Here is a 13,798-nt window from a genome sequence, read left to right on the forward strand (position 1 = left end):
CGTCCTGACCTTTCCTACCTGAACTAATGTAGCTAAAATTTCTCTTTCACTTTCCTTCATTCTCTCTCTCTCTTTCTATCTCTCTCTCTCCCCTGCCTTTCTCTCTCTTTCTCTCTCTCTCTCTCTCTCTCTCTCTCTCTCTCTCAACACAACTGTGTGCTCTGAAAGTGGTGTCATTACACAACTTGCCTGCCAATCTCCACCATCCAACACGGTCTTGATATATTTTATGTGCTCGGCGACTGAAATGAATGAATGAATGAATGAATGAGTCAGTGAATCATGTCTGAGCCTTTCCAACCCTGTGACCAGCAGTGGCAGCCAGTTGTGATGAACCACTTGTCTGAACCCTGATTCTGAGTCTCATGGAGGGAATGAGCAGCAGAGTCATTTGCTGGAGACCAGGACTGCTTTTCTGTGCAAGAGTAAGGCAGCCACCCAAGGATGTGATTTCAGGAGGATCAATGAAGCTCCTCGTTTAAAAACTAGCAATTTCTTCCCCGTATCACTAATAATGGAAATCCATTTCAGAGGGTCAGTATATTTCATTACACTGTTAGTGATAATTCTTAGGAATTAGGTATCTGCTGAAAGGGGGAGTGTGGCCCACTGACTTGGAGCCAGCACCACTAAGGGATAAGTAGCTGATCTGTTCTTTTGCTAAGGGCATAATATAATCATACATGAAAAATAATAGGGGCCCCTGGATAGCTGAAGGTCATATCTGCAAGGAGAAAAGGTACAAAAAGAGTCTGAGATCACCTTAAAATTTGCTATGGGGTGGCATAATCTTTTATTGCTGTGGCTAATGAAGCAAGCAAGAAAGAATTTGTATAATAAAATTTACCATTATAAATGTTTTATGACACATTTTAATCATTTCTCAGGTCTAAATGAAAGCAGTTTCCCTGGGCCTGGTCACAGGGTGGTTTTGTAGGGCTTCTAGCAGGAAGGGCGCCTTAAGATGTCCCCTACCTACAAACAGCTGGCTGTTCAGCTGCAGCCGGAAGTGGCCCTCCTCCGAAGTCTCCCTGCTCATCCTCGGGAGGCCGTCCACCTGCAGCGAGGTCACCTTGAGGTTCCTCTCGGCCCGCACGTAATGCCATTGGTTGTCATTCAGAGGAGAAGGAGACTGGACTACGAGCTCTACGGGGCCGTTCCCAACATCAATTGCAAAAGTGATCTCAGAAGGAGCTGAAACCAGAAAGGGAAACAGATAGAAATGAAGGGAGTTGTCAGTGTGTTCAGGGCACAATAATGTCATGAATGAGTGGCGTACAGGATCGTATGTTGATAGCCAGCTAAAGAGGACATCATTGAAACCTTGCACTATTACAATTACCATTAGCAGTAATATCTACCAAACACGAAGCGTCAAGCTCTCATGTTGGCCCAGTTGGTCCTGATTGTGAGAATTCAGGTAATAGCATAGGGACCTGGGACACCAATGTTAATCTGATAAATATGCATTTGTGCCAAGGTTCTGGGTTTCCTGTGTCTATTCTGGCTCCGACTGTGTTCTCCCAGAATTCCATCAATGCTGGGTTAGCTAGGCAGCTCTGCTCCTGCAAGGAGAAGACCCACCCCCTGGAATATCTAGTGCTCCTCCCATGTTATGTTATTAATACATGTGATATGAGCATTCACCCTATTACTAGGAAGAGAGAGAGAGAGAGAGAGAGAGAGAGAGAGAGAGAGAGAAACTCAGAAAGTTGATGTCTCTTGTCCAAGAAGACATAGTTGCAAGTGCTGGTGGCTTGAGATGAAACACTGGCACCCCCCCCCCCCTGCCCCCCACTCTGGGCCCCTTCCCTGACTCTGCCCTTCTGTATCAATCTGCATTCAAATCAGGCTATGAAGATGATGTTGGTGCTGGGGTGGCAGCAATGGTGATAGATCCATGAAGAGAGAGACAGAAAGAGAAATAGCCACAGCACAGTTGGAATAGTGAGCTCTTCCAGGCTCTGCACTAAGCACTAACCATAGATTCTATCATTTCATCCTCAAGATAACCTTTTAAGAAAGGCACCATTTTTATTTCCTTTTTATAGGTTAAAAAAATCAGTGTGAATAATTTTCTCTAATTTCCCAAATAGCAAGTAGAATCTGACTCCAAAAGTAGAATCAATCACCATATTTTTCTCAATTGAGTGTATGCTATTACATTTTCTACTAATGCCCTGGTGCACAGATTCGTGCACATTGAAAGGAAATTAATTAGAAGGTGGCCGGCTGGGTGGGACTGGGTGAGATGGGCTGGACACACCCTGGAGCCAACCTCCCGTGGTCCCTCCCGGCCGGCTGCACCTGAGGTGGCACCATGGCTCGAAGGGCATCTGTGGAGTGAGCAGAGTCCCTCTGGCAGGTGAGGTCCCTCAGCCTGGCCTGTGGGGATCAGACCAAAACCAGCTCTCCAACATTCCCTGAGGGTCTTGTATTGTGAGAGGGAGGTTCTCAGGTGACAAACCCCAGAATCAGGCTCCCTCCTCTCTGGTTCTGGGGTGCATCACCCTAGAATCGCCGCTGCCAAGCCACAGCAACTCAGAAGCTCCTGCATTGAGCATCTGCCCCCTGGTGGTCATTGCACATCATAGCTACCAGTCGGACAGTCGGATGGTCACTTAGCCTTTTATATATATAGACTAGGGGCCCGGTGCATGAAATTCGTGCACTGGGGGGGGGGGGGGTGTCCTTCAGCCCAGCCTGCCCCCTCTCACATACTGGGAGCCCTCAGGGGATGTCCTAGTGATGGCGTAGTGATGGCCTAAGCCACAGTCTGGCCTCCCTTTGTGGGAGGTGACCAGGATGATAAGGGGAAGGCACCAGCCCCATCACCCGGCTGCTGCAGCCACTACCAGTCACTGCAGCCAGCAAGGTTTTTCCATCAACACAGACTCCAGTCACTTCACCATGAAAAAATGACAACTTTCTTTAGGCATTTTCAAGATATGTCTTTCATATAATAATAATTTCTTTATTATTTTTTTATCCTCACCTGGGGATATGTTTCCATTGATTTTTAGAGAATGTGGAAGAGAAAGGGAAAGACAGAGAGAAATATCAAAGTGAGAGGAACACTGATTGGTTACCTCCTGCATGAGCCCTGACCTGGGCCCCGGCCAGGGAGGAGCCTGCAACCTAGGTACATGCCCTTGGTCAGAATTGAACCCAGACCCTGCCATTGTCAGGCCAAGGCATTATCTACTGAGTCAAACCAGCTAAGGCAGGATATGGCATTTCTTAGCCCTCCAGCAGCAGACCTTCATTTTTTTTTCGCCAGGAGTGTGGTGAAAAACCCTAGATCACCTTTTTGAATTCTTATTACCCAAGTTACTAAGAATATTACCAATGGCATACAGGGAGCTTAGCCAATGAGCAGTCAGAAAAGGTGTTTCCTCTGTAGTTCACACCAATCACTGGCTCAGGCCTGACGCCTCTGGCCCAGGTGTCAGGCCTGGGCAGGGGACCCCCATCTCCCCCAGATCACCGGCTCCTCCCCCTGCCCAGGCCTGACACCTCGGCTAGAGGCATCAACCCCATCAGCTTTTGATTGCTGGATCGGCCCCTTGCCCAGGCCTGACGCCTCAGCCAGAGGCGTCGACCCCCATCACCCTTCAATCACCTAATCGGCCCCTTGCCCAGGCCTGATGCCTGGGCCAGAGGCGTCAGGCCTGGGCAGGGGACCCCCATCTCTCCCCAAACACTGGCTCCACCCCCACGCCCAGACCTGACGCCTCTGGCCCAGGCGTCAAGCCTGGGCAGGGGACCCCAATCTCCCTCCGATCACCAGATCGACCCCTCACCCAGGCCTGATGCCTTGGCCAGAGGTGTCTACCCCCATCATCCTCCAGAGTGTCAGGCCTGGGCAGGAGACCCCCATCTCCCACTGATCGCCCACTGGGCCCCCCAACCAGGCCTGACACCTCTCCCTGAGGCATCAGGCCTGGGCAGGGGACCCCCAGGCCTCTCCGATTGCCAGCTCCGCCTCCCGCCCAGGCCTGACACCTCGACCAAAGGCGTCGACTTCCATCACCCTCTGATTGTGGGATCGGCCCCTTGCTCAGGCCTGATGCCTCCGCCAGAGGTTTCAGGCCTGGGAAGGGGACCCCCATCTCATCCCCCCCCCCCCCCATCACTGGCTTCTGGGCGGCTTCTGGTGCTTCTGGGGCCAGCCTGCGACCCAATGGGCGGCAGGCCGGCGGCTTCTGGGGTCGCACATGGGGGCCTGGATGGCAGCTCTTGCACTGGTGGTTGCGCTGTCCTGCCCTGCCTGCAGTATGCAAATTAGCTGCCATCTTTGTTGGCAGTTAATTTGCATATCATGCTGATTACCCAATGGGAGGTGTAGCGAAGGTATGGTCAATTACCATGTTTGTCTATTATTAGATAGGATTATTACATAAAAATTTTATGAATCTGAAGGAAGTGGAGAGGTAAGTAATACACTGAAGCTGAGGAGAAGACAGCCCCTTTCCATAGCTGGAATCATCCCTTCTTTCCCAGCACCCTGAGATGGCCCCTCTCCTTTACCTCTCCTTACCTCTTAACATGGGTATTTATTTCACAAAGTCACCAACTGCAAGACCTGAATTATCAAAGGTCAAATGCCACCCTGGAACTCTCCCTCCTTAGCTTTAAACCCTAACAGAAAGCCAGTCCTGGTGTAAGAAACCCCAATCTGCAAAATTTCCTGTAACTGAGAACTTGAATTGTTTTGCATCTGGCAAATGTGAGCTCTGACCTAGAGGGAAGTAATAAGTTAAAGGCCTTAAAGTAAAATTTGAGAGTAGACTCCGGAGCCACCATGACCTGAGGCGTTTTCTATCTTGTGCAGGCTCAGTGTTCTCATTTGTAAAATAGGAATAAAAACAGTACCTAATTGTCAAGTTGTTTATAACTCAATCCTCATGGATTTTACATTTTCATCAAATGTAATATTACTTGCATTTAAAACACTTTTGTATGACCCCAAAGTCAAAATACAGCACCAGAAAGTACAAATTGGACATTGCAACATAATTAACACCAAATCATCACTCATTAGCCTGTGATGATAAGCCATGACATTAGCTGCTCCTGGAATGAATCAAGTGGCCTTGGGGCCTAATTTTTATTAAATTTATGTTGTGGTTATTATATTCCCATTATGAAATGGTTGGCACTCAACTCCACGTTTTCAGTTCCAGGCTGTTAGGTACCAGGGATCTTACTTTACACTAAAGACAGGAGTTTCCTCCCAGAGATAGTCTCAGTTGTTGTAGTGAAAGGAGGTCAAAATTGCCAATAAAAGAATCCCTTCCCTTGTAGCCTCATGTGCACTTGCAGAGGGAACACTCAGCTGTGGGTGATTTGTAGGAGAAGCACACAGACACAGCCGCTACCCCCTCTGGCCAGGGCCCTTTGCCTTCTTCCTGGAGCTCTTAAATTCTGGGTTTCCGTGGTAAGACATTACTTGTGCTTTCAAGGGAATATGATGAGGTCACATTATTGCAATATGGTCAATTGCCTCAATCAAGCTACAGAACACATCCATTTAGACGCAGATAAATGAGCCTCTTAATAACAAGCATGGATCTCCGTGGTTATGGGTACAATATGGGCAAGACCGTGCGAGCAGTCCACCTACGCATGAGAAATAAAGGGGTACCCTGATTGCAGCAAATCGAAAAACTAGCCCACACAGCTGAAAGTAGATCTGTTTTTCATCATTGCCATACACCAGTGATTCTAAACATCAATGATAACACAGTTTTCTAACAAAAAAAAATTTTGCTTAAGTTCTATCCAGTGCTAATGTTAGTATTATTTTTAATCATGTGCATGTAAGCCTCATAGAGCACTTTTTATTACTATTTAAAAAATATTATGTGCAAAAGGAAAATTAATACAGAGAATGCCAGATCCACTGGTGACTCCTGAACACGTAGACTCAAATACACAGGGTGAAGCAAAAGTAGGTTTACAGTTGTCCATATGAAAAATAATACAATAGTCCTATATAATAAAAGGCTAATATGCAAATTGACTGAACAGTAGAACAATCTGTTGCTATGATGTTCATTGACCACCAGGGGGCAGACACTCAACACAGGAGCTGCCCCCTGGTGGTCAATGCACTCCCACAGTGGAAGCGCTGCTCAGCCAGAAGCCGGGCTCACAACTGGTGAGCGCAGCAGCGGTGTAGGAGTCAGACATCCCCCGAGGGCTTCCGGACTGCAAGAAAGTGCAGGCCGGGCTGAGGGGACCCCCGTCCACTGCACGAATTTCGTGCACTGGGCCTCTAATCTACACTAATAAAAGAGAAACATGGTAATTAGCATACGACCGCTACCCTTTTCATTGGCTAATCAGTGAGTATATGCAAATTAACTGTCAGCCAATATGGCAGCCGGCAGCCAGGCACTGAAGCGAGCATGAGGCTTGCTTGCTGTGGACTCCAACGTTCCCCGCCTCACTTGCCGGCCTCTCAGCTGCAAGTCTAAGCAACTGTGTACTATGTTGCAAATAAGAAGCTAAACAAAACCCCAGAAAGGACCGAAACATTGTATCGATGTTTTCAGCAGCGAGGCCTCAGAGCTAAAGCTGGCCCAGAACAAAAAAAAAGAAAAAAAAGAAAACAAGGAGCGGTTGGAAGCTTTAGTCACTCACCAGCTGGAAAACAGCCCTCAGCCCCTCAGCCAGACTGGTCAGGCACCCCAGTGGGGACCCCCACCCTGATCCAGGACACCCTTCAGGGCAAACCAGCCAGCCCCTACCCATGCACCAGGCCTCTATCCTATATAGTAAAAGGGTAATATGCCTCCCGGCACCGGGATCAGCATGACAGGGGGAAGCGCCCAAACCCCCTGATCGCCCTGAGGCTGTGTGTGTGACAGGGGGCGGGGCCAGAACCTCCCTATCCGCCCTGCTCTGTTCGTGACAGGGGAAGGCGCCCCAACCCCCTGATCAGCCTTGCTCTGTGCCTGATAGGGGGGAGCTCCCCAATCCCCTGATCGCCCTTCGGCTCTGTGTTTGACAGGGTGCAGCACACCAACCCTCTGATGGGCCCTGCTCTGTGGGTGATAGAAGGTGGCGCCCCAACCCCCCTCCATGGGCCTTGCTCTGTGTGTGACAGGGTAGAGCCATAACCTCTCCATTAGCCCTGCCCTGAGTGTGACAGGGTGCAACGCCCCAACCCCCTGATCCACCCTGCTCTGTATGTGACAGGGGGCAGTGCCCCAACTCCCCTATCGGCCCTACTCTGTGAGTGACAGGGAGGAGCTCCCCAACCCCCTGGTTGACCCTGCTCTGTGTGTGACAGGGTACGGAGCCCCAACCCCCTGATTGGCCCTGCTCTGTGTGTGACAGGGGGCAGCGCCCCAACCCCCTGATTGGCCCTGCTCTGTGCGTGACAGGGGGTGGTGCTGCAACCTCCCCATCGACCTTGCCTTGAGTATGACAGGGGGCGGTGCCCCAACACCCCAATAGGCCCTACCCTGAGCGTGACTGAGGGTGGCATCGCAACCTCCTGATCCGCCCTGCTCTGTGCATGACGGGGCGGCGCCCCAACTCCCCAATTGGCCCTGCTCTGAGCCTGACCAGGGGCTGCACTTAGGGATTGGGCCTGCCCTCTGCCACCCGGGAGCAGGCCTAAGCCAGCAGATCGTTATCTCCTGAGGGGTCCCAGACTGCAAGAGGGCACAGGCCGGGCTGGGGGACCCCCCTTCCCCCGCCCCCCGAGTGCACAAATTTTTGTGCACCGGGCCTCTAGTTAATAAATAATAACACAAGAATAAACTGTTCCACATTCTCACAACTGTAAACCTTTTTTTGTTACACCCTGTATGTATTTATTTTTAAGGGTAAGAACTCAAGTTCTGAGTTTTCACTTTTATAATTACTGTGCTAATATTGTTTAACTCAAATCTGTTGAAACACATATGTAGTATCACAGAGGTTGCAGACACAAACTGCACACAGAGAGAGCTCAAGCAGTTCCAAATCCCCAGCAACGCTTAGATTTTTACCAAATAGAATAGCAATCTATGATGAATTTTCTGATAAAAATATTTTAGTAGATTATTTTATTTATTGCAGAGATTTTTGAAGTTATTAGATTTAATTCTGAAAAAATTACATGGAAAGTACTGCAATTTTTAAAACTTATTATAAAATGGAATCTTTATGAATCTGTACCAACCTTATCCTTATGTCTAAAACAGTTCCTGACATTTATCCTTTTATTACCCATGTGAAAACAATTAATTAAAAATTTATAAAAAGTACCTTTTTGATAAATCTGAGAGAAAATAAGTAATACACCTGATTATAGTTTTTTTAAATATTTTTTATGAAGTCAATAAATTTGTAGAATTAAGGTCTAAGGAACAGAAATTTTAATGCTTTTATTGTTACTCGACAAACCAATAAGTAGGTATGATCTTTCCTAAAAGTAATTAATGTAAGTGGAAAGTATTTATCTATTATATTGTCTTTTTTCTGTACTGCATTATTTTTATTGACAAGATTACATATTAAATTTTCATAATAGAACATCTTGCCATCTGAATTCTATTATTTTTCATTTAACTTTATAATTATTTCTAAATATAACTTGTATATAGGAGATAGGATGTTAAAAATGATATATACTGTCATCAAATGCACTAGATACACCCAAGTTCATGGTGCAATGGGAGAGGAACAATGGGGATCTCACAGGGTAGTGACACACCCCTAGTGGTGGAACATAAGTGAGGAAATTACTTTCAGAGCAAAAGTACAACAAAAAAAGTGGGCCCCAGTTATGAATGGAAGGCATAATAACAGCACTTTAGCTTTCCATGGAAACTGTCATGAACACATCTGTGGTTTGGAAGCTTAAGTCATTGGTAAGAAATACCCATGGATCAGATCAAGAATGCTGCCATAGGTAGCCATGAACATTTGGGTGATGCAGTAATGTGGTGAGAGAATGACTGATTAAATACTGATAGGTAATAATAATGCAAAAAGCCTTAGAAGGAACTAGAAATTGTCACTGCTCATTTTACAGATGTCCAGTGAGATTAATTTTGTGATACAAACAGGCACTCAGTGGCAAAGGTAAGACTGAAGTTTCTCCTGCTGACCAACTACATTAGTAATTCATAAAGGAGGGAACTTACAGCTTATTTCAAGGCGGATGAAGTCTGTAATGCCAAGGTTTTCTAGGAAAACTCCAGAGAGAGCCGTGGTTTTAAAATAGAAGGAAATGTCAGCACTGAATTCCGCATGGAAGGTAGGAAAGTGGAGGTAGGAGGCTTCTGTATTAAAGGAGACTGCGTTCCAGAAGTGTCCTGCAAGTAAGAAAATCCTTGAGCATGGTTGACTGTTCCGAAATGGGGTACAGAGAGCTGGGCACGTGTATGATAACTCTGAAGCCTGGGGAACTGCAGGGAAAGGGAAGGGGGGAATTTTGGACATCCTGGGCTTATGTAGTGCAGAAGGAAAGCTTCTTTCATTAGTACTCACGGTCGCCATAGCAACGCAAGGGACCAATTCTCCAAGCAGCTTCTGAGTTTGATCTGTTGGTATCAGTGATAACTATCTGAGTGACAGGCAAGTGGTCTTTGAAGGAAAGAAAACCAGTATCATTTGTCCTGAAAAACATAAATGTAAGACAAAAGAGGAGAAAACGTGGATAATCTATGGACTCTTTACCAAGACTCCTCTTTTTAAAAGCGATTTGGGTAGTTGCAGCAGGATGGGACAGGGAAGAGGGTAACAGAGGGCCTTTCATCTCCTAAATGTGTCTGAGAGGCTAGAATGCCAATTGCAAACCCGATGGCCAGCTTCCCCAAACAAGCAGATTTTACATTTTCCCTAAGTCCTTCCAGAGCTTGCTGCTGCTTGCTGTGGCTGAGAGCGCACACCTGCCCAGTGCAGTGCTGAGAGAACATGAGATGCCGCCTCTCTCCATAAAGAGACTGGCTGTCTCCGGAGCTCACTTGAAATGGGCATCACAAATCCCACATGAATCACTCCAAGGACTTGTTCCAGCCTCCTGCCAACAGTGTCAAACAGCTTAGGATGCTTCTGTCATCTTTTAACTCTACGTACAAGCAAATCTTTGCAGTCACTCTTCATTTTGTTGCTCTTCCTATTGTTCTGTGTTTTAAGGATCTTGGTTGTTAGAGACTCTGGCTTTATCTTTGTGAACCATGCAAGTAGGGAACTGACTAGTCACCCTGTGACAAAAAAATAATTTTAAAATAATAGGGCTAAGCTATTGATTTTTTTTTCTCTTTGTAAGTTGTGTTTCTGGACTACTGATGAGAACATACCATTTAACTGAAAATAAAAACAAAATGTAGGTAAGAAACTGATATTGAATTAATAAATATTTTGAGCCAGCAATATGCTAAGGAATAAGTTTATTTTTCCCACACAACACCCCTATGGCAGGTGGTGCAATTTTTCCTGCTTAGCAATGAGGAAACTAAGGCTCAGATATATTAGGAAACTTGTCTAAGGTCACACGACAGAAGGGACAGGGGCGTAGTCATATACTTGGTATATATCCCAAGTATAATTTGACAAGTATGTCATAAATCTATGTTAATCTGAGCAGAACTGAATCATCTGAGGCAGTCTGAGAACTACACACAAGTGGGAAGACATCCCATTAACAGCCTCAGTTAAATGCAGGGTTGGTCATCTTGCTGGTAATAGGAACTTCAAGGCATAATGACCTGCCCAGTATTCAGGATGAGGTATCTGATGCAGCCAGGTGATAACAAGAGCATGAAGGGTGCAGATTCATATTGGTTCTCTCTCCATATCCACAAAGAAGTCACAAAACACTCAAAACCAACATTATATTTCATTATCATTTGCAGCTCTGAGTTTAGAGACAACAAACTAATATTCCAGATTACTAAATTGGGAAACATAGCAAGGAACAAGTAGTGTGACCAGCGATTTTGAGGATAGAGCTTTAGAAGCAGACAGATTTGTTCTGGAATCTCAGGCCCTACCTGAGATTACAGCTGTGCTAGCTTGGGCAAACCACCTTATTTCTGAGATTTCCCAGTATCCTCAGCTTTAAAATGGAGATATATTCTATATCACAGAGTTATAGAGGGGATTAAATGAGACTATATAGTAATTTACCATGGTGTCTGATCTATGGGAAATGCTGAATAATGGGAGTAGTAACACTAATTTTCATCTGAACTAAGACTTCTGTTTCTATTTGAAAGTACATCTCTGAATGCTACTTGGACACAGGATACATTTTGAGTCTTCACATTCTGATATCTTTTCAGTAAGAGATTTCAAAGCAGATTGCAAGCAGTCAAAGTAGATAGACCAAACTCACATCCTCTCTCAAATTATTTTGTATTTCTATAGGATTTGTTTCTCTCCATTTCAGTTTCAAGGTGAAATGGTAAATTCATTAAAGCTAACCACTGCCTCCCTTACATGCTGTCCTCTTGTCTACATCCATTTGATGTCCTTGTGTCAAAATATTAGGATATGCAAATAGCACTCTAAGAATAAAAATATTTCTCAAATAAGAGAGAAAAGGCACTCATATTAGGTTTGATGGTGCAATGCACATTACCAAAAACAATTTTGATCATAAAACTAAAATAAATATATAAATAAGGGTAACTATTCTCCAAAATTGTTCAATGAGATAGAAACAGATCCAAAGTCAAATGCCTACAGGGACCAGACAAGGAATAAAAATGGCTTTGTGTTAGATGCTAAATGAAACCTGACACACAGCTTCACTGTCAGGGGAAAAAGAGATAGAAAAAGAGAGACAAGAAGACTGGTAGAAAGTAGGTGTTCTGTCTTAAAGGAGGCAGTGACACCCATTAGTAAAGAGGTAATTATGCTATTCATGAATATAAATGCAAAAATTCTCAATTTTTAAATCTTGGAAATTAATTTAAAAATTTTAAAACCATAATGTAGTAGGAACCAACACTACACTGACCAATAAAACCCATGTGAGAAATATGTTCAGCTGACAGACAACCTAGGCATCAAAAGGACTTTGAATATTTATTCATACTCTTAGGGTCACATTGAGAATAAGATTGGATTTAATTCATGAGTGACACATATGATTCACACCTTTGAAAGCATTAATAGGTAGAATATCTGGAGGGTGGGTGGTGGTAGTGGATTTTAATTGCAAGAAAATGATACAAATTATGGTGGTGCCTATTGATAGGCAGGGAGTCTATAGCTGTAGATTCGCCTTTCTACACATTAACTGGTTTTTTGAACCAGTTTTATTTGAATAAACACTTTAGAGACTTTGTCTTTGTTTGGAATATAGGAGGCTCTCCCTAAGGAGACAGAGTACTTACATACGTTATAAGTACATAAGTGGCTGTGTTGTAATGGAAAAGCATTGTCATTTGACTCAGACTGGCATGGGCTGAATCAATGATCCTCAACACACTCCTTGTATGATGTCAACTAACACACTAAGTATTACATAGTATGGACTCAAATAGTTGATGAAATTCCCTGTAAAGTTTGAAATGAAAATGTGAAATACAATTTTTAAAGGAAAATAAGAAAACAAGTCCCCTGTTTCTGAAAGATAAAGGAGCAGACCAGCTACAGATTCCAGCTTATGGAGGCCTTGAGGGCACAAGGAATGTGGGTCTCAACAAACACACATGACCTGATAAAAATATATACTTTAAGAAAAAGAATTGGAAAAAATATTCTCAGGAGCAAAAGTATGGCCCTGAATTAGTCAATGTGGTCTCTTCTCAGTTTAGAGTCTGAATCTTGAGATTTTACCAAATTCAGAACTGCAGACACAACAGGGGCCTCTGTTTCATTAGTGTATCGTTAATGTATGGTGAGATGTCACATGCTCCCATTTGCTTTTATCAAGCAACTAGTGCCTCAGTGCATGGATTCATGCACATTGAAAGGAAATTAATTAGAAGGTGGCCAGCGGGGCGGGACTAGGTGGATGGACCTGATACACCCTGGAGCCATCCTCCCATGTCCCTCCCTGCAGGCCGCACCTGGGGTGACACCGTGGCTCGAAGGGCATCTGTGGAGTGAGTGGGGTCCCTCTGGCAGGTGGGGTTCCTCGGCCTGGCCTGTGGGGATTGGGCCAAAACCAGCTCTCCAACATCCTACAAGGGGTCCCAGATTGCAAGAAGGAGGTTCTTGGGTGATGCACCCAGAATCAGGCTCCCTCCTCTCTGGTTCCAGGGTGCATCACCTGAGAACCACTGCTGCCAAGTCACCGCAGCTCAGCAGCTCCTGCATTGAGCGTCTGCTCCCTGGTGGTCATTAAACATCATAGCTACTGGTCAGACTGTCGCTTAACCATATATATATATATATATGTTAGTGAACTGCTGCTCTGTAAGCTTCTTTGAGGAGTCATTTGGGTGACTGAGTCTATAAAGAGTTGTTTTTTCCTTTTTATATCTTCTCTTTCAGTCACTCAAAAGTAACAAATAAAACATTATGCATAGGATAGAAAAACATAGAAATTTATGAAAAAGACTCCAGAGTTCAACTCCCTTTGAAGCCCTTGTGTGAGTCTGAGTAGATTAGTCTCAAGACACTCTGCACACCTCCCTCAAGTGGGTGACACAATGTCCCTCATTGCCTGTGGCTTCAAAAGCAAACTTAGCAGCAAGATGCCCACAAGCAACACTGCAGGTCTAAAGGACCATGTTATACTTGCCAATAATTCTATCCTAAATTTGCCTAAGGTAATTATTTCCCTTTTGTCTTCCTGCTAAGGATTTCCAGATAAAATAGAACTGGGATTAAATGACAA

At 44.9% G+C, this 13,798-nt stretch overlaps 1 protein-coding gene across 3 annotated transcripts in view; it reads right to left on the bottom strand.

Moving 5' to 3' along the window:
* The window catches only part of CNTNAP5 (contactin associated protein family member 5), an 857,999-nt gene that overhangs the window by 151,344 nt on the left and 692,857 nt on the right, over nt 1–13,798 (bottom strand). For all 3 annotated transcript variants that reach the window (XM_070423164.1, XM_070423162.1, XM_070423163.1), the window contains exons 15-17: nt 9,493–9,620; nt 9,147–9,317; nt 976–1,194 (exon numbers count right to left, since the gene is read on the bottom strand). In XM_070423164.1, coding sequence (XP_070279265.1) covers nt 976–1,194; nt 9,147–9,317; nt 9,493–9,620 — 518 coding nt within the window. The remainder of the gene's footprint in view (nt 1–975; nt 1,195–9,146; nt 9,318–9,492; nt 9,621–13,798) is intronic.

This window comes from Myotis yumanensis, unplaced genomic scaffold, assembly GCF_028538775.1.
Source record: "Myotis yumanensis isolate MYYU_CA2020_CCGP unplaced genomic scaffold, mMyoYum1.0.hap1 SCAF_8, whole genome shotgun sequence".
Taxonomy (NCBI): Eukaryota; Metazoa; Chordata; class Mammalia; order Chiroptera; family Vespertilionidae; genus Myotis; species Myotis yumanensis.